This window comes from Heloderma suspectum, chromosome 2, assembly GCF_057233095.1.
Source record: "Heloderma suspectum isolate Gila_16-S chromosome 2, 16-S_ref, whole genome shotgun sequence".
NCBI classification, from domain to species: Eukaryota; Metazoa; Chordata; class Lepidosauria; order Squamata; family Helodermatidae; genus Heloderma; species Heloderma suspectum.
Window position 1 is genome coordinate 171,825,310 of NC_139459.1, and position 21,967 is coordinate 171,847,276.

Here is a 21,967-nt window from a genome sequence, read left to right on the forward strand (position 1 = left end):
GGCTCCCGGGCTGTACACAGCCACCACGTGGAGCTGGGGTGGAGACTGCCATCGACCAAGAAGGCAGGGTCGGCAGCGGCAGCGGCTCGATGTTCTTAAAGCAAGGAGGGGGTGGACGGGAGGAGGAACCCAGCAAGCCCTCGGCACCTCATCTGTTGGCATCCCCCCACCCCTCTTACTGATTTTCTCTGGGATCTTAAAATAAAAAGTCACCCCTACGGTCCTTTTCCCTTCCCCATCAGTATAAAGTAAGGTTGCCGGCTGGCTGCTGGGAGATTTCCATCCTCTTCCCCTCTGCGGATGGAGGCGACGGAGCACTTTGTCACTGCCGCTGCTGCTGCTGCAATAGCAGCAACAGGGGCTGTTCTCTCTCCGGGCGACGAAAGCAAAGGACCTGGATCGGGGAAATAATTGGAGACAGAGGGCAAAAAAGAACGGGAGCGCCCCAAAGAATACCAGCCCCCCTTTGGAGCTGCAGAGGGCTGTTTGGGATTTTGACCCCTGGAGCATCTTGTAGGTATCCTCTTCGCCTGCGGCTCCCCGAAACCCCATCGCTTGCTGCGGAGGCCGAAGACGCGGCCTCGAAGGCGTCTCTGCCGTTGGGTTGTGCGTGCCTGCGTTTAAGACCGCGGCCCGTCTAGGTCGCCACCGCAGCATGACGGAAAGGCGTTGCGAGGCATCCGAAAAGTGCGGCAAGAAGAACCGCAGGGTAAGAGGAGAACCCCGCTACGCGGTTCAGGTTTCATTGAACGGTCCCGCCAACTTTTCACGTGGCCAGGGCTGAGCCCCGGAACCTCTTTTCGAGTGCCGAGGCTTTGAAGTAATTCTCAAATTGCAGTCCCATGACTGGACACAGCGGGGCTCGCTTCTAACATTGCATGGGATTTGGTCGGGGGGGGGGTGTTGCAAGGAAAATAGGGCCTCTGGGCACGTGCAGAGTACCTTTTCCTCTCACCACAGGCATTGAGTAAACTTGCATGGGATCCGCCCACAAGGGAAATGGTAATTCTGAGTATGTGTAGAGTTCCACCATGGCAAAACCACAGCCAGCCTTCCCACACACATTGGGAATTAAGGGAGGAGTTACTCTAGAGCAAGTGGTATAATATCCAGGGGGGCAGTGATAATGCCACCCAACAAACACTTTAGAGATCAATAAGAATAAGAAGTTGCACTTGGTTGGCTGTTTAGTATGTTCAAAGTGATTTACGTACATCTTGTAATCCTTTTTGTTGTTGTTCAGTCGTTCAGTCGTGTCCGACTCTTCGTGACCCCATGGACCATAGCACGCCAGGCCTTCCTGTCCTGCGCTCTCTCCCGGAGTGTGCTCAAGTTCATATTCATTGCATCCGTGATGCTATCTAGCCATCTCATCCTCTGCCGTCCCCTTCTCCTTTTGCCTTCAGTCTTTCCCAGCATCAGGGTCTTTTCCAGGGAGTTTTCTCTTCGCATTAGGTGGCCAAAATATTGGAGCTTCAGCTTCATTATCTGTCCTTCCAATGAGCACTCAGGGTTGATTTCCTTTAGGATGGACTGATTTGACCTCCTTGCAGTCCAGGGGACTCGTAAGAGTCTTCTCCAGCACCACAGTTCGAAAGCATCAATTCTTCGGCGCTCAGCCTTCCTTATAGTCCAGCTCTCACAGCCATACATTACTACTGGGAAAACCATAGCTTTGATTAGACGGACCTTTGTCGGCAAGGTGATGTCTCTGCTTCTTACTATGCTGTCTAGGTTGGCCATAGCTTTCCTCCCAAGGAGCAAGCGTCTTTTAATTTCATGGCTACAGTCACCGTCTGCGGTGATCTTGGAGCCCAAGAAAGTAAAATCTGTCACTGCTTCCATTTCTTCCCCTTCTATATGCCAGGAAGTGATGGGGCCAGATGCCATGATCTTAGTTTTTTTAATGTTGAGTTTCAAACCAGCTTTTGCACTCTCCTCTTTCACCCTCAACAAGAGGCTCTTGAGATCCTCTTCGCTTTCTGCCATTAGGGTGGTATCGTCTGCATATCGGAGGTTGTTGATAATTCTCCCGGCAATCTTAATTCCGACCTCTGATTCATCCAACCCAGCATTTCTCATGATGTACTCTGCATATAAGTTAAATAAGCAGGGTGACAATATGCAGCCTTGTCGTACTCCTTTCCCAATTTTGAACCAATCGGTTGTTCCATGTCTGGTTCTGACTGTTGCTTCTTGACCCTCGTACAGGTTTCTCAGGAGACAGGTAAGGTGGTCTGGTACTCCCATCACTTTCAGAATTTGCCACAGTTTGTTGTGATCCACACAATCAAAGGCTTTAGCGTAGTCAATGAAGCAGAAATAGACGTTTTTCTGGAATTCTCTTGCTTTCTCCATGATGCAGCGAATGTTGGCGATTTGATCTCTAGTTCCTCTGCCTCTTCGAAACCCAGCTTGTACTTCCGGTAGTTCTCGGTTCGCATACTGCTGAAGCCTAGCTTGCAGGATTTTGAGCATCACCTTGCTGGCATGTGAAATGAGCGCAATGGTGCGGTAGTTTGAACACTCTTTGGCGTTGCCCTTCTTTGGAATTGGAATGTAAACTGACCTTTTCCAGTCTTGCGGCCATTGTTGAGTGTTCCAGATTTGTTGGCATATTGAATGCAGCACTTTAACAGCATCATCTTTTAGGATTTTAAATAGCTCGGCTGGAATACTGTCATCTCCGCTAGCTTTGTTGTTAGTAATGCTTCCTAAGGCCCACTTGACTTCACTCTCGAGGATGTCCGGCTCAAGTTCAGTGACCGCACTATCATGGCTATCAGGGACATTCAGATCTTTCCTGTATAGTTCTTCTGTGTATTCTTGCCACCTCTTCTTAATCTCATCTGCTTCTGTTAGGTCCCTGCCTTCTTTGTCCTTTATCATGCCCGTCTTTGCACAAAACGTTCCCTTGAGATCTCCAATTTTCTTGAAGAGATCTCTAGTCTTTCCCATTCTGTTGTTTTCCTCGATTTCTTTGCATTGTTCATTTAAGAAGGCCTTCTTGTCTCTCCTTGCTATTCTCTGGAACTCTGCATTCAGTTGGGTATATCTTCCCCTTTCTCCCTTGCTTTTCGCTTCCCTTCTTTCCTCAGCTACTTGTAAAGCCTCATCAGACAGCCACTTTGCTTTCTTGCATTTCTTTTTCTTTGGGATGGATTTCGTTGCTGCCTCCTGAACAATGTTACGGACCTCCGTCCATAGTTCCTCAGGCACTCTGTCTATCAGGTCTAATCCCTGAAATCTATTCCTCACCTCCACTGTATATTCATCAGGGATTTGTAATCCTTACAACAACCCTATAAGGTAGGTCTGTATGATTACTCCCCATAGGGCAGAATGGGGAAGGACTGAGCCAGGGAGGGGGAGGTGCTCGTCTAAGGCTGCTAAGTAGGCAGTTCATGGCAGAGGCAGGACTCAAAGCGCAGACTTCTGCGCAGGCTTAGTTAAACCATAGACCAGAGAGGTGGTTGGCTTTGGCTACAGTGGGAAAGACACTGCGTTCCCTTGGCACTGGGTAGTCAGAATGTGCCTTGTCCCAAGAATGACAATATTCTTGAATTGACAATGTTGTTTTGTTTTGGATGCTGTTATAAGTTCTGGAGGGGGTCTAGTAATTTGCTTTGGATGGAGGGAACAAGGCCTATAAGGGACAGATGATGCAGGCCCAAGACACTTTGGTGCCTGAGGTGCAACATCCCAATGGCACCACCACCACTCCTCCCAATAATTAACATGGGGCACAACCCCCAGGGAAGGTCTCTTGCACATGCCTCACTGAAAGCTGAAGACAGTCATGCTTTCAGTGGAGCTTCCACAGGAGATCTTCTCAGTCATCCACTCCATTGCCTTCAATGGCTCCCAAAATCCACTGTCTGAGGCATGTGGTAGGATCAGCTCTGGGGACCTTAGCCCAAGGTTCACCTCCACTACTTCATGACCTTTGGGAAGCTTTAGTTCTGTGAACATTGTCTGGGCAACAGTGACCTACTTTGCAGGGTTGTTGTGAAGGCAAAACCTGTAAAGTATTTTGGAAATGAAAGGTTCTACATGAATCCGGAGTGGTGAACCTATGGCTACCCCAGATGTTGTTGGAGTACAACTCCCATCATCCCTGACCATTGGCCATGGTGGTTGGGGCTGATCAGAGTTGTAGTCCAACAACATCTAAAGGGTCAAAAGTTCTCCCCCTCAACAGAAATGATAAAGTATAACTGAGCTCCAACAAGCCACCTTGAGTGCCATTTTTCTTGGTAGAAAAATGGGGTACAAATCAAATAAATTAATAATTAATAATTGGCTCTCTGCTCCACACTAAATCATACTGTCCCTGTCAGGCTGAAGACTAAGCATCCCTAACTTGAAGGTAAGTCTCTTGGAGGAGATGGAGGAGATTATCCCGGACCTCATCAAACACTGATTAATTTCTCTGTTTGTGTTCCCTATATAAGGTTGATGAAATAGGTGTTTGTGTGTATGTTTCTGACAATTTCAGTGCCACTGAGCTGAGAAGTGGTGGTTTTAATCCGTTTAGTTATAGCTTGGCCAACTCTTCAGCTGGCTCTTTATCCTGCCTCTTCAACAAGAACCCTGATCTGCAGACATTAACAGGTAATGAATGTTTCTATGCCATAGCATTTTTCTGCTGATGTCTGCAAATCAATCAGCTCTTAAAGGCACAGGAGCAGGCAAGGTTGGATGTTTTGATCAGGTAGAGACCCTATATTATGATAGAAGTATGGATCCAAGGGTGATGGTTATTCCAGATTAATCCACAAGAAATTCTGTCACCGCCTATTCACATTTCGTAACTAGACGCAGAGATCTGAGTACAAAACGTACGTGTAATGCAGTCGTTTTGAAGGGTGCGTTGCATATGTAGAAATGGCCACTCTTTTAAAATACAGATAGGGGGGCCCCTCAGTCCTTTTCCAGTGATGAGCCATGTGTACTTGCGACAAGCGCCAGCCACTCCATGCTTGTGCCTTTTAAAACTTGCCATGCTGTGCATGTCATTTGTACTTGGGGCTCTGTGTTCAAGTACAGAATGTGACATAAGAAGTGGCCCTTCACACGTAACCCTGGCAGGTAATGTGCACTGGGACAAGTTAGTATCCCTTGCTCTGCCTCCTGATGTGTGAAACCTTGAAGGGGCCTTCAGGCGTAGGCCGTGTCCCCAGTGCAAAGGGTGTAGATGAGTGGTGGTGGTGGGGGGGTATCTTCGTGTGGACACGTAGGCCTCAGGAAGGGAGGATGTGAGAGCCCAGAGATGAACTGGTGGAAGCATGTCCCATGTTGGTGGGGGTGGGGTATTTGACTTTTCCACCTCTGGCACGAAAATGTCCTGAGCCACCCCAGCTGATATACAAAATGTGAGGTGGTTGTGCTGGGGGCAGCATTTAACTTGGGGTGGCATTCATGCCTCCCCAGCCAAAAAAGAGGAAATGCACCAAGTCAACCAGAGGACAAAACAGGATGCTGACTTGCAAAGGAATTGCATATGCTAATTTAAATGTATAGATTCACATGTAGAGATAATTACTATAATTTAAATGGGAGTGCGATCTCTCTCTCTCCCCAGAGTGGGGAAGACTGTGGAGCAGGTGACGTCTGTGCCTGCTCAGGCTGCTGCCCGGGGGCTAAGTTTTGATGGGCGACTCCAAGGCCCCTCTCCGCCCTCTCTTCTTACGCTTCTTGTTCTTTAAACTGGACTTGGACTGGACGGGCCTTCTAACGGCCACCGCATTCAAAAGAGTGGGCAGCCCTCCGTAAATTAGGACACACAGCCCCCTAATTTAACCTGAGCCAGAACTGGACTCCAGGACTTTAGCCTCCAGACTCAGCCCCTGAGGCACATGGCCTAGGAACACAGGACGCTGACTTGCGCTAAGCCAGACCGTTGGTCCGTCCAGCTCAGCATTGTCTACATGCTGACCTGCAGGGCTCTACTGAATGTTTAGGCAGGACTCTCTCTCTCTCAGCGGCTCCTGGAGAGCTGGGGGCATGCAAAGCAGGGGCATGCAAAGCAGGTGCTTGCCACTGAGCTGTGGCTCTCAGCAGAGGGTGCTGCTGAGCAAGCGCAGAGTGCCTCTTCTTTCCCCACCCCACCAAGTAACCTCAGTCGGCCTGCACACCTCTTGGACTAGGCGCGAAAGGCCTCCGGGGTAGAAGATGCGGCTGTTTGGCGGGTTTGAGCCCCTGTCCTCCTTTCCTGAGAAACGAAAGCCCCAGGCACCTGCAGTGCGCGCACAGCCTGTGTTGCCATCCAGCTCTTGGCAATTGCCGCCGTCTTCGCTCCAGTTGCCAGGAAGTCACTTGTCAGCATCTGGCCGGGATGGAGGGGGGACAGCGAGGTGCCAGGAAGGGGACACGCACTTCCCGTGTTTCCCTTACCCGGCTGCCTGTTTGCTCGCTGGCTTTTCCTCAGCCTCACTCTCCTCCTTTGCTTTCCTGTTGCAGGTTCACCCAGTGATGGCTCACAAAGCCGCGCTAGCTGCCCCCTGCTCCCTGGGACCCTGAGACCCTCGCCCTTCGTCTGCCTGTCTGTCTCCATCTGTTTCTCTGGGTCCCTCTCTTCATTTTCCATCCCCCCACCTCAGACCGCTCTGGATGCCTGCTTCCCACAGACCCGCTCCCCCGTGGCCTCTGCTCAGGCACATCCTCTCCAGCGGTGTTGGGTAGGCAGCACTCGGGATCAAGAGAAGGGCTTCTTCAGGCTGGGCCACCCACCGTGGCCCTCCTCAGCCTACTGAGCCCTGCCGGCGACTCCAAGGGCAGCCACGGGACGAGGTTTGTTTTGGGGAAGCAAAACTGGCTGGGCTTACATGGAGGAAGGGTCAGCCGGCTGCCTCGGAAGCAGCAGGGCATTCCTTGGGTAGCGGCCCCACCCGGAGGGGGTATCGAGTGCAAGGTGGGCTGGGGTCCCGAGCGGAGAGTCCGGGAAGCAGCATTTCTCCACGGAACAAACCGTTTCGGGCGAGTCCTCCACGGAGTCTTGCCTCCTGCAGGCCTTTGTCCCTGCCTCGCAAGACAGGCCCAGGATCCAGTTGTCACTTCATGCCCTCCCCGCTGGCCTCGAGAGGCTGAGGACTGGTGCTTTCCCAGCAAGGAGGCAGAAGGGTGACTTCCACGCCCGGAGCAATGCCCCATGGGGCCCTCCTCTTGGCTTTCTAGCAAAAGTGGTTTCTTTGCAATGGGTAGGGTGAGACCTGGTGCATCGGCAACGTGATGTAGACATTTCTCCAGCGCAAAGGTCACTGGGGACTTTTAGTCCTGACTTTGGAACCACCTCCTGTACTCCGGGAAAGTTTCAGCTGCAGGACCTCTTTGCAAGCTCTCTGGTGGAGCGGAGGCGGGCAAAGGGACGGGTGTCTCTTCTGCTATCTGCCTGTTGCCTTGCCATGACTGGGGAAATTCAGGCTGTGCTCTGAGGTTTTGCCGGGCTTCGTGTGCGGATTCTGACTGCGAGACTTCTGGCCAGCTGGAGCGTGGCTGGTAGCCACATGGAAGACCTGGGCAAGTCCACGTCGTGGCTGCAGGCCGAACTGGCCTCCCCGTCTTCGTGCCTGCATATTCTTGACTGCCGCAGCCGGGAGCTGTACGATTCGTCCCATGTGGAGCGAGCGCTGAGCGTGGCCCTCCCGGGATTGCTGCTACGGCGTCTCCGCAAGGGGAATCTTTCGGTCCGGTCCTTACTGCCTGGGCCCCCACAGGGCCTCAGGGATAACACTGTATTGCTGTATGACGAGGGGACGCTCCAGCTCCCCCGACGGGGGAGTCAGGAGGAGGATGAAGCGTCGGTGCTGGTGACACTGCTGCAGAAGCTACGGGAGGAAGGTTGCCCAGCCTACTACCTGCAGGGTAGGTGTGCGGCGGGGAAGCGGGATTTGTGGAGGGAGGAGAGGCTGCTGTACCTACCGCAGCTTTCTGGATCAGTTCTTCTCTGATGGAGCAGGGAGAAGGCAGAGGCCAGAGCCAGGAATATGGTTGGCAGATTGCAAGCCAGAGATGTCCTCTTTACCTTTTTCAATGTGCTATTGAATCAGGAGATGAGGCAACCTCACCTTCTCCTGTGCCTCCCTGTACAGAGGTGGGCTCCCTCCCTGGCTGGTTTGCTGAGCGGGGACTGCAGGTGAGCCACACGGTGGGCAGCAGGGATGGGGCAGATGAGAGGACTAGGACAGGAAAATTGGTGGGAGGAACCTGGGGCCGCCTCCTCTCTCAATTCAGTGGTATTTTGAAAAGCAAAGAGGGAATCTCTGTGCTGGACCAGGAAGGCCTATAGCGTGGTCCATCTCATTTGTTCTTCCTTCCTTGGAATCTGAGCCAGCAAAGTTGCTCTAGATCAGCCTTCCCCAACCCGGGGCCTCCAGAGGGATTAGACTACAACTCCCATTACCCCCAGCCATGATGGGCATTGTAGTCCAACACACCTGGAGGGCACCAGGTTGGGGAAGGTTGCCTGAGATAATTGAATCAGGTCTGCCCCAGTGCAGCTGGTGCGTCTCCGGGGTCCTGGCCAGAGGATGTCTCCAGCCCTGCTCCTTGAATTCCTTTTAACTGCGGGTGTTACAGATGGCACTTGTGACACTTCCTGCATGCAAAGGATATTCTCAGCTGCTGAGCTGTTTCCCCTCTCCAAAGTTGGAAGGGGCAGCCAAGGAGAAAGGAAAACTGCAGTGGGATGGATCCATTCATTGCACTGGGGCAGAAGCGGCTGCTTTCAAAGGAGGAGTGTTTAAGGCTACTTTTGGGGGGTGGGAGGCCTTGCTTCTGTAACTTTAAGGGCTGCTTGAAGTACAGAAATGCAGCGAGTGGAGCTTTCCCCCCTCACTGCATCCGCAGGCTCTCAAAATCTTTGCCTGCTGCTTGTCATCCAACTCTTAAAGGCACAGGAGGGGACTCTGCCAGGATTGCGGTGGGGGGCGGTGGGGGGTAGGGAGTTGACAGCCCGGTCCAAGCCTTCCCTGGGGAACTTCTCTGGCAGCTGTACAAGCTTATCTAGCTGGCTTTTGCATAACTTGCAGCTGTTAACAGCACAAGAGCAAGCCGGGGATGGGGGTTCCTCATCAGTTGGCAACTCCAGTGGTGGGCTCCAGTCAAGTCCAAACCATGAGAGAGTGCCGCTCTGGTCCTTACTTTAGTTCATATAAATCCCCTGGAGTATCCCCCTGCACAGTGCTGTGCTGGGAGGCAGGCAGGAGGACAGACCAGACTCTATGCTCCTGTTGGTCTAGCATGCTCTAGAGCAACCTACCCCGGCCTGGATGACAACCCCCATAATTCCCAGCCAGCACAGCCACTTGTCCATGCTGGCTGGGAATCTTGGGAGTTGTAGGCCAACACATCTGGAGGGTACCAGGTTGGGGAAAGCTGCTCTAGATCTCATTGACTGGTTGGTTGGTTGGTTGCAGGGCTGAAATCTGGACATTCAGGGCCAAATTTCATGTGATGCACAGTTCTGTGTAACCTTGACACAACGTTCTTTGTCCTGAAAAACATAAAGTAGTCCCTCAGCTGCAGGAGGTTGCCATCTTTGAGCAGAGCACGGGCCAGATGCAAAAGAGGACAGGGCTCCTGTGCCTTAATAATTGTGTCCAGAAGGGAACTTCAGCCAGTTGGCTGGAAATAATGGGAGCTGCAGTGCAACACATCTGAAGGCCATCAGGTTGGGGAAGGCTGGTCTCGCTGCTGGCATTTTCTGCCCCCCACTTCAACTCCAGAATACTGAAGACTAGAAACTTGCTCTTTAAAAAATGTTGAAACTACGAGCTACAAAAGCTGTGTTATGTAATCCATGATAAACTGCCATGTAGCTTTCTCGGCAGCAACCTGGGGGAGGGCTTGGTGGACTGGGGTGTGTGTGGGGGTGGACTGGCTCAGTTATCCTTTCCGAGTACTTCTAATATTAAAAGTGCAAAAAGGATTTACTGTGGAGGGATCCTCTCTTCTTCGCTCAGAGTCTGGCAAAGTCCATGCGGTCATTTTAAATTCTGTTTGACCTCTTCCATACGTGTTCCTACACACCGGCAATTTCTGTGGTGTGTTTGAACAGAAATTCAACAGGGGTTGCTTTTCTACCATGGAGATGCAATGATGGGCAGTTTCTCCATGTCATGGACGGTAAAGCCTCTGTCAAGAAGAAAGGCTTCTTCTTGACAGGAAAACCAACAGCTGGGCCAGAACCTGCCCTCCCCTCCAATTTTTAACTCTTCTGTTGCTGGGGCCAGGATGCTGGTATGAGGTTGCCAGGTTCCCTGAAGCTCAGACTCTGAGATCTAAGGTAGGACTGGCATCAAGGTTTGGCATGGTTGGGCACCTGCCGAGGGCCCACACCCCAGCAGGGGCCCACTAACAAAAGCCCCCTGGACTTGCTGCTCCTCCTCACCATGGCAACCTGTTTGTTAACCTGCCTCTCGCTCTGGCCCAGACAACTGCACTGGTGAGAAGGAGGAGCAGGAGATGTCACTGCCTGCTTGTTCTGTCATTGGACCTCTGCCTGACAAGAAAGCAGGTGGCAGCAATGATGAGGAAAAAGAGGCACAGCAGCAGCAGCTGGTGACAACAGCGGTGAAAAGTCTTGCCCAAGCACCCCCCAAAACCTGGGGATGATCTGAGGAATGGAACTTTATATGCCAGGAGAGGAAGGTTGGTGAGATGGGGTGGACATGGTACCTCATGGGTCTGGAGAAAAACCTGGAAGCAACTTGTGTACAGGATTCAGCATCTTGGGAATAGAAGCTTTATTTTCTTTTTAAACAGCAAGTTTCTATCCCTTATGGTTGTTATGTTACATTTGAAAGTGGGCAGTGCCTCCCAAAACCTCAGAAGCCAGAAGAATTGCCAAACAAGGCCTCCAGTGCAAAGGGACATCACTTTGGTACACTATGTAGCTTCTTGCCCGCTCCCCATGACTAGCAAAGCCAGAATACATTATGCAAAATCATAAGAATTGCAGGAGAAATTGTTCCATTTAAAAAGAAATCAAGGACACTTGCTCAGCTGGAATGATTCATACAGGTTACCGAATGCAGCTTTTCCCAGTTCAGAATTTGACTTCCCTTGGAGCAGAATATGAAAGTACATAGAGATATCGGGGGGCAGGGGTGTTTTCCTAACTTGTGGAGGGGTGGGGGATATGTTCTCTGTGACAAGGTTTGGGAACCTCTGATGTCAGCACTGTAATCCTGCATATTACACCCATCGGTTCTCTCTCGGTTTTGTGCTTCCTGCAGGAGGCTTCCATAAATTCCAGGCTGAATGGCCGCACCTGTGTGAGACCAACCTGGATGCAGCCAGCGCCAGTAGTTCACCTGGGCCCCCGGCAGCTCCAGTTGTGGGTCTGGGTGGCTTGAGCCTCAGCTCGGACTGCTCAGATGCCGAGTCGGAGCCCCTGAGCAGCGGCATGGAGTCGGAAGGGGCAAGCCCCCCCTCCTTCCCTGTACAGATCCTACCCAACCTCTACCTGGGCAGTGCCCGTGACTCGGCCAACATGGACACACTGGCCAGACTGGGAATCCACTACATCCTCAACGTCACACCCAACCTGCCCAACCTCTTTGAGAAGAACGGCGACTTCCATTACAAGCAGATCCCCATCTCGGATCACTGGAGCCAGAATCTCTCCCAGTTCTTCCCCGAGGCCATCGAGTTCATTGGTGAGTGGCAGGGAAACAGGCAACAACACCCACACCCCCGTCCCATCCTGGCTACATGTGCAGGATCTTTTCTGTGGCTATCATATGCTGAAGAAGTCACAGGAGCGGGCCTTCAGCACATTTTTTAAAGGGCGCATTTTTCCCAATTGTAAAAAAAATGAGCATTTTTTAAAATGCACATTTTTCCCAATTGATAATTCACATTCCCCCCCCTCATAGGCGAAAGCGTGAAAATGCATTTGGGGATGGGGTGGGGAATGCACGTGTGTGCCTGTGTGCAAGTGTGCATTTTCAAATGCGAACGCAAGTTTGGGAAATCATGAACATTTCCTGAGATTTGTGTTCCGGCTCGCATTTGGGGTTGCAAACGGGACGTGTTCGCATGATTTGCACACGGGAATGAAATTCTCATACATCCCTGACAACAACTGGGAACTGTGGCTGACACATGCTGACATAGGTTGGAAGGGTAGTTCTTTGCTCCAGCCCCATGTCACAAACTAAATTGGTTGTCCTAATTGGTCCTGCAAAGCCTTTGCCATTAGGAACATAACCCCACCCTTTCTGTCCCAGACCTGCAATTTTCCTTTACATCAAGGCCATAACAGACAGTATTTTAAATGTGTGCCTAGCAGCTATGTCCTTTTTCATTTTTACTTTAGAGTAGACACAGGCCTCCCAAACTGGATTGAAGCCCTAGCTTAGGTGGATCTCTTAAGATCGAGATTGCCCCCCTGTGCCTACTCTAGAGTAAAAAATGAAAAGAAACATAGCTGCTAGGCACACATTGAAAGTAATGTCTGTTTCGGCCCTCAGAGTCAAACAGACTCAAGCTTCTTCTTAGTTATCATCCAGTTTCCCCTTTTCTGTTTCCACTCAGTAGAATCAGGTATGGCGGCAGACATGTGGTCCAGTGATCCTCAGGGTGCAATCTTGTGGTGCAATCTTGAGTGCCATGCAGAACCTGATACCTCGGTATCAACTGGGGCTGCATTGTTTAGTTCATGAATTGGCTAGATGCATCAATTTAAAAATATTTTGCTCAATTAAAAAAAGTGCCTCTGATTAATCAGGCAGATTTCTGTTTTAAAAGATCAAACTATTTTTAAAGCAAATGTTTACACAAACTGTGGCTAGTAGACAACGTCTTAGGAGAGGCATCCCCGCCTCCCTGTGTTCCAAAGAGTCATCGTGCTGCAGAATAAACGTACAGTTTGGAATGTGAGTGGGCCATTAGTGATGAAATTTCCACAAAGGAAATCCTTCTTATGCTTCTAGGGTTCAGCTGACCACATGAGGCGTAGGGATAGCAAATACAAAATCGCACACAAGCCTCAAGCTTCTTCTTAGTTATCATCCAATTTCCCCTTTCCTGTTTCCATTCAGTAGAATGAGGTATGGAGGCAGACATGTGGTCCAGTGATCCTCAGGGTGATTGTTTTGTTGTTTATTCGGTCAGTCGCTTCCGCCTCTTCGTGACTTCATGGACCAGCCCACGCCAGAGCTTCCTGTCGGCCGTCGCCACCCCCAGCTCCCCCAAGGTCGAGTCCGTCACCTCCAGAATATCATCCATCAGGGTGATTGTACAGTGGGGCAATCTTGAGTGCCATGCAGAACCTGATACCTTGGTCCTGATAAAGTACTCCTGACTGAAAGGTGCCAGATGTGTGCAGAAGCACAATCTAGATGTGGGGTTGGATCTGCCTTCTGTGAGAAATGTGTGGAAGGTTCCTCCACCTGATTTGGGGGGTCCCTCCCAGCCCACCATGCAGCAGGGTCTCCTGACTCGCTGTGTAGCATTTTCAGGGGCCTGGAGGAGCTGCCATGGGAAAGAGGGGATGGGGAAATCCACTTCTGCCAGCACAGTTGATCCAGCTTGAATCTTGTTCTGACCTGTGTTGTTTTATTTCCCCTCCCCAATCTCTGTGTGCCCCACTCCACTTGTCTGGAAATGGTCACTCAGGCACATGATTGCATCCACTCAGTCACCTGCCCACCAACGGATGTATGACACCATCTTTTCTTGGAATCGAACTGGTGAATGACACCATCTTATTTCTATGATGTGATACTTCTGTAGACCTGCTGCCCGCATGGCAGAGAAACTACCTTGTCAGTGCAGAGTAAGATTTGGTACTGTGAACTCAGCAGCCAAATGGCAGCTCAGCAAGGGCGTCCAGTGATCAGGGAGCGAGTGCCCTCCACCACTCCTGCCTTTGTCCCATGGCTGCAACCATTCTGTGCTTTCTTGAACTTCCTATCCTGGTAATCTAATGGCAACTTGTATGCCCTTTCCTTCCCTTCTGCTGTGCTCAGTTCTCCCTTGTGCTGCCCACTTCCTTTTGCCCTCAGACTTCCAAATTCTTTGCAAGCCTGAGTTCTGGAACTGGAGCCAGAAAAGAAGCATTTGCATATGTTCTTCTGAGCCTAGATTTTATATTCTTTTGGCAGAGTTTGAAATATTTTGGCACAGTGCGTGCAGTCCCTCGTCATACAAATCTCAGCCTTTTCCTCTTTCTTATTTGGAAAATTCAGTCAAATCTTCCTCTTGTTTATTTGGGTCAGACAAACCTCAGCCTCTTCCATTCCCTTTTATCAAGGTTGTACACATCTGGTTTCCACCCAGGAAGATTATAGATTTGTGAAAAAGGGCCAACACTTTGCTGCTGCAGCCCTTTAACAGGGCTGGGTATGCTAAAAATCAAAGTTATATAACCCAAATTCTGCACAGAGGAAAGCTGGATTCTGTGACTTGAATAAATTAAGTAAAGGAAGCACATCTTTTTCCTTCTTATTTTGCGCAGGTGGAGGGATATGGCAATGTATGGGGTACCTCCCATCCTGTATTACTAGAAATCTTATTCAACCACAGTCTAGCTATTGAGATTTCATTAGGCATTGACCATACAATGTAGTGTGAGAGCCAGTTTGGTGTAGTGGTTAGAGTGTTGGATTGGGAATCAGGAAGTCTGGATTCTAGTCCTTACTCAGCCATGAAGCTCACTGGGGGACTTTGGTCCAGTCACTGGCTCTCAGCTTAATCTACCTCACAAGGCTGTTGTGAGGTTAAAATGGAGAGGAGGACCATGTTAGCCGCCTTGGGCTCCTTGCAAGAGGGAAAAAGGCGGGATATAGATGTAATAATAATGATGATAATAATTAATAATAATGATAAATACACATTCAATCCATAAGGACTAGAAACGTGCTTCTTCTTTTAAAAAGTGATACCTGGGATTTTCAGGTAGCTGAATTCTGCACTTGTGAAGCTCAGAGTACACACAGCCCTGCCCTTAACCTGAACTTTCCATCCAGCCCTTGTCCTTTCCCCGCCTCTGCCTTCAGTCTCCTGTCCTCCTTTTTTTCCATATCCCATCCTCACACCTGCCAGTTCTCAGGACAGCAAACATAATTCACCTGTTCCCCCTTTTTGAAAAAATCTCTGCAGATGAGGCCCTGTCTCGGAACTGCGGCATCCTGGTGCACTGCTTGGCGGGGATCAGCCGCTCGGTTACGGTCACCGTGGCCTACCTCATGCAGAAACTCAACCTGTCCCTCAACGACGCGTACGACCTGGTGAAGCGGAAGAAGTCCAACATCTCGCCCAACTTCAACTTCATGGGGCAGCTGCTGGACTTTGAGAAGTCACTGGGGCTCAGCCAGGGCAGCCGGCGCCGTCCTGCGACCCAGACCTGCTTCTTCACCTCGCCGACTGATGACAGTGTCTTCGAGTTGGACCCCACGTAGTAGAGGGGAGAAAGGGGCGCCGCCGGCTTCGTGTCCCCCTCCTGCTCCTCGGTTTCCTCTACTGGCCTGCCCTGGTGGCAGAGCCCTTTGGGACCAACGAAATACCTCACGCCAGCGAGGGAGGCGCCTCTTTTGGAGCCAACTGCCACTTCCAGAGAAGGTTCTCGTTGCCTTTTTGTGTCCTCTGATGCGTCAGCAGCGATGCGGTGCACCCAGCCCATCTTGCAGCGAAGCTGACCAAGCCGTACTGATAGCCAAAGACCCCTCTCTGCCTGCCTCTGCCCAAGAGCCCTGTACGGATTGAGAGCCTGCCCACTTTTCTGGACCCTGCTCTTTCTGGAGGGTTTGCTCTGGGCATACAGTATGTCGAACATGATCCAGATCACCCTGTTCAATGGAAAGATTTGGAATGGGTTGTGTCAGGGCTGGAACCTGCTGTTTGCTAATGGTGCCCATCTTATATATAATGTGTGTTTCCCCCCTGCCCCTCCCTCCATTCTACAGCCATAATTTTAGAAACTTAAGTTGGAAGTCTCCAGCTGTCCTGTGAGGATCCTCCCTGCGTAGGATTTCTGGCTCTGGAGTTACATCCTCCAGCTTAAGAAAGTGGGGAACAGGTGTGCCGTGGCAGTTCTGGAATGAACAAAGGAGTCTGAAAGAAAGGCCAAATCGGAATCCTGTGTCTTGGGAGGTGAGAGGAGAGAGGTTCGCCAGCTGTCTGTCCTGTTGACGGTGTTAGAGCCCAGGTTGAACCATAGAATCAAAACAATGTTGCAGCGAATAGATACCCTGAGACTCTAGAATTGCCTTAAGGAGCAGCGCCTCTACCAGACCTGGTGGTACCAGAAACTGTAGAAGGATGGAGAATGTGCACCTTTTTATCTTAGGCGTTGGACTGCTGGTTCTAGGAATTAATCCCACCAGGCACGACCCTGAGAACCTCCGAACGTGGGGCACCTAAGAAACCTCCAGTGCTTTGTGCCAGGTCAGGAACCTACAGCTCTGGATGCAGGCTCAGAAGCGTGTATGATGACCATACCTTGTCCATCATCCCAACAACTCTGGATGCCCACCCCATCCCCAAAGCAGCCCATCTGCAGTTCACCCAGCTATTTAGGGAAAGCAAAAGGAGCAGATTCACAGGAGGGATCCAGCTGGGAGGCCAAAAAGATAACAGGAGGGAGAACTATTGGTTGCTGCACAGAGGTGGAGAAAGTGGAGCAGCTCTCAGTTCACGTGTGTGTACAAATTTTGAATGTCTGTTCGTGTGTGTGTGCCTTAATGCCTGCATGTGAGCAACTAGACCGGTGTATGTATGTACTAGGCAGTGTCTGTGTAATGCCTGCGTACAAGGCTTAATTTGTGCCCAGGTTTTTGCCCAGATCTTTAGGCCTGGAACTTGTTTTCAGTACCAGGGCTCAGCCCAGGGACACCGGAAGTAATAACAAAGATGGTGGCACCTCTGAGCATGTGCAGAAAACAATCAGAGAAATAATGAGTAAATGTACTGTGGAATGAGTTTCCTGCCCCACTGAGATGCCACAGTCCCCCCACCCCACCCCCAATGCATCTGCAATTGAGGGGAAGAGTTCCCGAGTTAACAGGTATAACTTGTAAGGAAGCTTGAGCCTTGGCACGTCTTTATTTTTTTAACTAAGGCTGCAATCCTATACACATTTGCCTGGAAGTAAGTCCCATTGATCTTAATGGGGCTTACTTCTGAGTAGGTATGTATAGGAGCGCACTGTAATTTAACCACTGCCTGTGTGTGAGTATTGTCAGAAAACAGACGGTGTTTAAAATACGTGCAAGGTGTTCGGACGCTCTCTGTTGAAGGCTTGCTATTAAAGCGTGGATCTTCTGGGCTGTAGCTATGCTGTGATTCCACAGGAGTGGTGAAAAAGCACAGAATGTGGCATTGTCTGCAGAATTCAGCTTCCTGAGAATCCTTTATTTTTTTTTTTTGCCTTTTCTTTAAGCAACTTTCTAGCCCTCTTGGCTATACAGACATGTGCCTGTGGGCAACGCTTGCTGAAATAATCTCAAGGAGCTGCTGCATAAGATTTCAAAGGCTAGGGCTTCAGTGCTCTATATAGCTTCCGGCCCCTCCCTATGATTAGCCAGACCAGAATAAATTATGCAAAACAGTCAAAAGTTGCAAAATGTTATGCAAAATATGAACAATTATGCAGATTTGCTCAACTAGCACAGTGTGTGTGTGGGTTGCAGAATTAAGTTTTGCTTGAAATTTGGATTGCCTGGACACAATTTTATTTCATTTTTGTACAAACTGCACACGACCCTGTGTACCTGTATATGCCAATACAGGTTTGTCATCTGGAGCAATGAGTTTCTTTTTTCTTCTGTTTTTTTATGGCAGCTGTGGAAGGATTGTCCTTTAAAAAAAAAAAAAGTTGGCATCCTGATCTCTTCGTTTTTCAGATGAATGTAAATGGCTCTGGAGCTGACAGGGAAGTGGGCTGCCATCGCTATGAGGCAACACAGTCACTTCAATAAAGCAGGACTTTAAACAATACAGAGAAGTGTGAATTTGTATAGGGGGTGGGTGGGAAAAGGTGAGCTTAAGGAGAACCTGTTCACATTCACAAGAACTACTAACCCAAGATAGCAACTGACCCAACTGGCCGTGATTACAGTCACTACAATGGATTAGAATGAGAACCCCTCCAGATTCAAACAGTCTTCCCTGGCCCTGCCCAGTGCCCTCCAGATGTGTTGGACTGTATATCCCATCATCCACAGCCAGTGGCCTGCTGACTGGAATGATGGGAGGTATAGTCCAACACATCTGGAGGGCGCCAGGTTGGGAAAGGCTGAAGTAGAAAAGGCCCACCCCTCCTGAGGATATAAGCATCCTCCTGAAGGTGAGGGTACTTCTAGACAAGGCTTTTATCGTGCAATCGCCCTGCCTCAAACACAGAATTTTATGGGGGGTCCAGTTGACACATCTTTTAATTGTAACCCTCCCACTGTTTCTTCTGTCTGTTAATGTGGGAAAGAAGGAAGATCTGCACAATGCCTTTTAATTGGTAGAACTAGGTGCCCTCAGTCATTCCCCAGTACAAAAGGATGGCTATAAGGTACTCTTACGATTATTAATGATATATAGACCACATTAGCAATGGGTGCTATGCTTAATAGCATGAGTGTAAAACATAGGTCCCTGTACCAAAGAGTTTACAATCTATATTTCAGTTTCTATGCTGCCTTTCCACCAGGGCCAGATCTAAACCTCATGTCATATTGATACAATCCCATCATGGTGATGCTATATCCCTCCTGCGCATTTAGTACACACAATGACATCTGTTGCTGCATTTTGTACAATACGGAATAAAAAGCAGGAAATAATGCCAGAAAAGCGGTATACGGAATGCGTAATGTGCCCCAACAGTTATCAGTGCACCCATTAAAAGCACTAGTGTAGATCTGGCCCAGGAAACATAAAGTAAGGTGAGTGATGCTGGTCCGTAAGAAAAAATCCCAAGTCCACAGTCAGTCAATACCTTTTATTAAGACCAGATCTCTTCTTTCAGGGAAGATGTTACCAAACCCCGGGGGGGGGGGGGGGCTGACTTGATGTTGAAGTCATGAAGTCTTGCATGGTCAGAGTCTTAAAAGTAGTAGAGGAAGAGGCACAATGCTAAAAGGATTAGGCTCTACTAAGTGTCATGCAGGTTTCAGGTTACACCTCTGACTGCTGGAATAAGCAAACATGTAATGGCTGATTTCCCCCATTTAAAAAAATATAAAATCCACTTGTTAGTTACACAGTTTTGTTTCCATCACCAGCAGTAGCCCTCAAGGTGGCTCACTAGAATTTATTTATTTTGGAATCTACCTATTGATAAGGCTGAGAGAACAGTAGCAGGGGGCAAGACAAAAAGAGTAGCAAAGGATGGATGTGAGCAAATGCAGCTACACTAAGTTCAGGGGTAACCCAGATCTATAACTGATCATACATGTGCATGTCTACTCTGGAGTAGGAGAAGAGAGTCCTGTTTTTGTCTGCAGCTCAGGGAAATTGCGCCTAGGAAACACTAGAAGATGGCAGCCTGAGAAAAGTGATCATAGGAAGCTGCCTTACAGAGATTGTTCTATCTAGCTCAGTACGCTGACTGGCTGGCAGCAATGCTCCAGGCTTTCACACGGGGGGGGGGGGGATCTTTCCCAGCCATACCTGCATATGCCGGGGATTGAACCTGGGACCTTCTCTATTCAAAGCATGTGTTCTACCACTGAGCTATTTCCCTTCCCCCATGGGTGTGGGTGACATGTTTTCCCAATACTCCCTGTTTTGTCTGTACTATGTACCTCTCGGTTCCTGCATACTTCCACCATTTTCTAGAATCCCAGGATGTTTGTAGTTAGTTTCTGTTTATAATGGGAGTGTAGGGTCTAGTGCAGATTTCCCTAACCTGGTGCCCTCGGGATGTGTTGGACAACACCTCCCATTATCCCCTAGCCAGCGTGCCCATTAGCCATGCTGGTTGGGGATGATGGAAGTTGTCCAACACAGGTTGGGAAAGGCTGGTCTGTTGGTTAGAGTGCCAGCCTTCCCGAGCATGTGCTGTCACTGCCTCCTTTACTCCTGCCTTGTTTCTGGATCTTTTAAGATGGAAGCAGGATGAGGGATAAAAGCTCTTCACATCCAGAGTACTTGCCCAATGTAATGGTAGTAGGAATGAAAGTACTGTGGGAGCAGGTGGATGGAGGGAAGCAGTTCTGGGAAACACCAACACAGAACTGAACCCCAGAGCAGCAGCCATTTTGAGAACAATTTGAATTAAGTTGCATGGTGTGAAGTAACATTTACTTGCTCCACACTTCAGTCTCCTCCTGTGACATCACGTCACAAGTTTGTAGCAGCAAATATTACACCAAACACTATTCTACACCACAAAGCCTGACTATTCCTCATCAATAACAGAGACAGCTTAAAAGTGGAAGTTTCTGTCTTCCCCCCACCCCTGCCCTGCAAACCAACTTCTCCCTCTACCTGGACTTCCTTATGCAGAGAGGTACCAAAGATGACCAGTCCAGGGTAAAGCTACCAAGACCGAACAATGTTCATATTTTGGTGTGCTACAGCCAGATGGAAAAGAGGTCCAGAACCTAGAAACATAGCTGATAATGGAGGCCAGCAGGCCAGTAATGGGAAGGTTGGATGCTACTTTCTGCAGGACAGGAATTGTTACTCATAAATAGATGAGTCATAAAGCGTCTTTCTGCAAGGCGCTTCTATAACTAGGAAATGTTCAGGCCAAGGCAGCCTGAGCATAAGCCTGACTGAACCCCAGGCAAATTCTCTTATCTCTGGCATCCGACGCTCTCTGCATGGGACACCCCTCCCACACAGTTGCCCCCTCACTCAGTGGCCTCCTCTGGTGGCCAGGGAAGAGCATCTAAGATGGCACTGGTTTTTCAGAGCAGCCAGGTTCTCTCAGGAGGGGCCTTCATGAAAAGGCCATGTCCTTCCCAGCAAACCGGCTGCTCTAGGAAGCTCATCCTCACTTGCATGCACTTCCTGAGCCACCAGAGTGGGAGAAAGGGCAGGGAAGCCAAAGTTGTGATGGGTAGATGTGCAGCAGAGAAGGTGGATGAAAATCTCAGCTTCAGGCAGATTGCGGATGGAATGGCTTCAGGCTGACACACATCTAGCGGCGCTTCTGCTTTCAGGCCCCTTGCTGGCATGCCAGCTGCCCCTTAAATCTACGCCATTTTGAACTGAGGAGCATGTTTCTCTTTCAGGCTTCAAATAGAATTTGCTGTTCCCTTTTTCATCACAGTGTTTGGTTCAGCTTTAATGCAAGATTCCTCCCTTGGCGCTCTCTCCCCAACTCTTCCCATCTGTGCCTGCTTCGTGTCTTTGGATATATATATTTTTTAAAATAATCTCTTGCTCCTACTCAGTTGCCTGGTAACCAGTCTCTTTTCTGTTCTGAGAAGAGGGTGGAGTGGCAGGGAAAGTAGCTTTAATCCTGGGGGATGCCCAGATTGGGCTTTCCCTCCCACCAGGTTTTTTTCTCTCTCTCTGTGCTTCTCCTTCCTTGGGGAGCAGAGGAAAGGGTACACCACAAAGTACACGTGACCTGTGTTGTTGGCACACACAACATACAGGGGTTTGGAGTCAAAATGGATCCTGGTAATGTCACTGTGCTGACAATTCCACCAGATTGTAGAGGGGCAAATTTCCCCTACTAAAAACAAGAACATAAATATGTGGACAGAAAGCCTGCAAATTAGACATCACATCTAGGCCATCAGGCAGGTACAAGTAGCACAATAGGCTCAGAGCACTACAAAGTCCCAGCCCCAAGACACAGGGCCAGCCCTACCATTAGGCAGAGTGAGGCAGCTAGCCACCTGAGGCTGTAGATGCTGGGAGGCGGCAGCAAGGGGGTTGGAGGAGATAACTGTGTGCCACACAGCCTGCCCTGTGCCCCTTAAACTAGCCTGCAGCTTTCAAGTGTAGTGGAGGATGCTATCCTGTCACCCGTGTTGAAGAAAAGTTTCAGCTGCCAGTCCAGTTGGCTTTG

At 49.7% G+C, this 21,967-nt stretch overlaps 1 protein-coding gene across 3 annotated transcripts; it reads left to right on the forward strand.

Moving 5' to 3' along the window:
• The first annotated feature begins 50 nt into the window (after window positions 1-50).
• On the forward strand, window positions 51-21,247 carry DUSP9 (dual specificity phosphatase 9). 3 transcript variants are annotated; one of them, XM_084836036.1, is made up of 4 exons: window positions 51-709; window positions 6,463-7,863; window positions 11,238-11,660; window positions 15,109-21,247. In XM_084836036.1, the coding sequence occupies exons 2-4, from the start codon at window positions 7,506-7,508 to the stop codon at window positions 15,405-15,407; spliced, it is 1,080 nt and encodes a 359-aa protein (XP_084692162.1). In that variant the 5' UTR covers window positions 51-709; window positions 6,463-7,505; the 3' UTR covers window positions 15,408-21,247. The 3 variants fall into 3 exon arrangements, with proteins under 3 accessions (XP_084692162.1, XP_084692163.1, XP_084692161.1); XM_084836037.1 differs by lacking the exon at window positions 51-709 and adding an exon at window positions 6,146-6,320; XM_084836035.1 differs by lacking the exon at window positions 51-709 and having other exon boundaries at window positions 6,146-7,863.
• The last annotated feature ends 720 nt before the right edge of the window (window positions 21,248-21,967 follow it).

Bases quoted from the DNA above. Each gene is read 5' to 3' on its own strand.
- DUSP9 (XM_084836036.1), top strand. From the start codon at position 7,506: ATGGAAGACCTGGGCAAGTCCACGTCGTGGCTGCAGGCCGAACTGGCC. The intron at 7,864-11,237 runs GTAGGTGTGCGG...TGCTTCCTGCAG, and splicing joins CCCAGCCTACTACCTGCAGG to GAGGCTTCCATAAATTCCAG. The intron at 11,661-15,108 runs GTGAGTGGCAGG...AAATCTCTGCAG, and splicing joins CGAGGCCATCGAGTTCATTG to ATGAGGCCCTGTCTCGGAAC.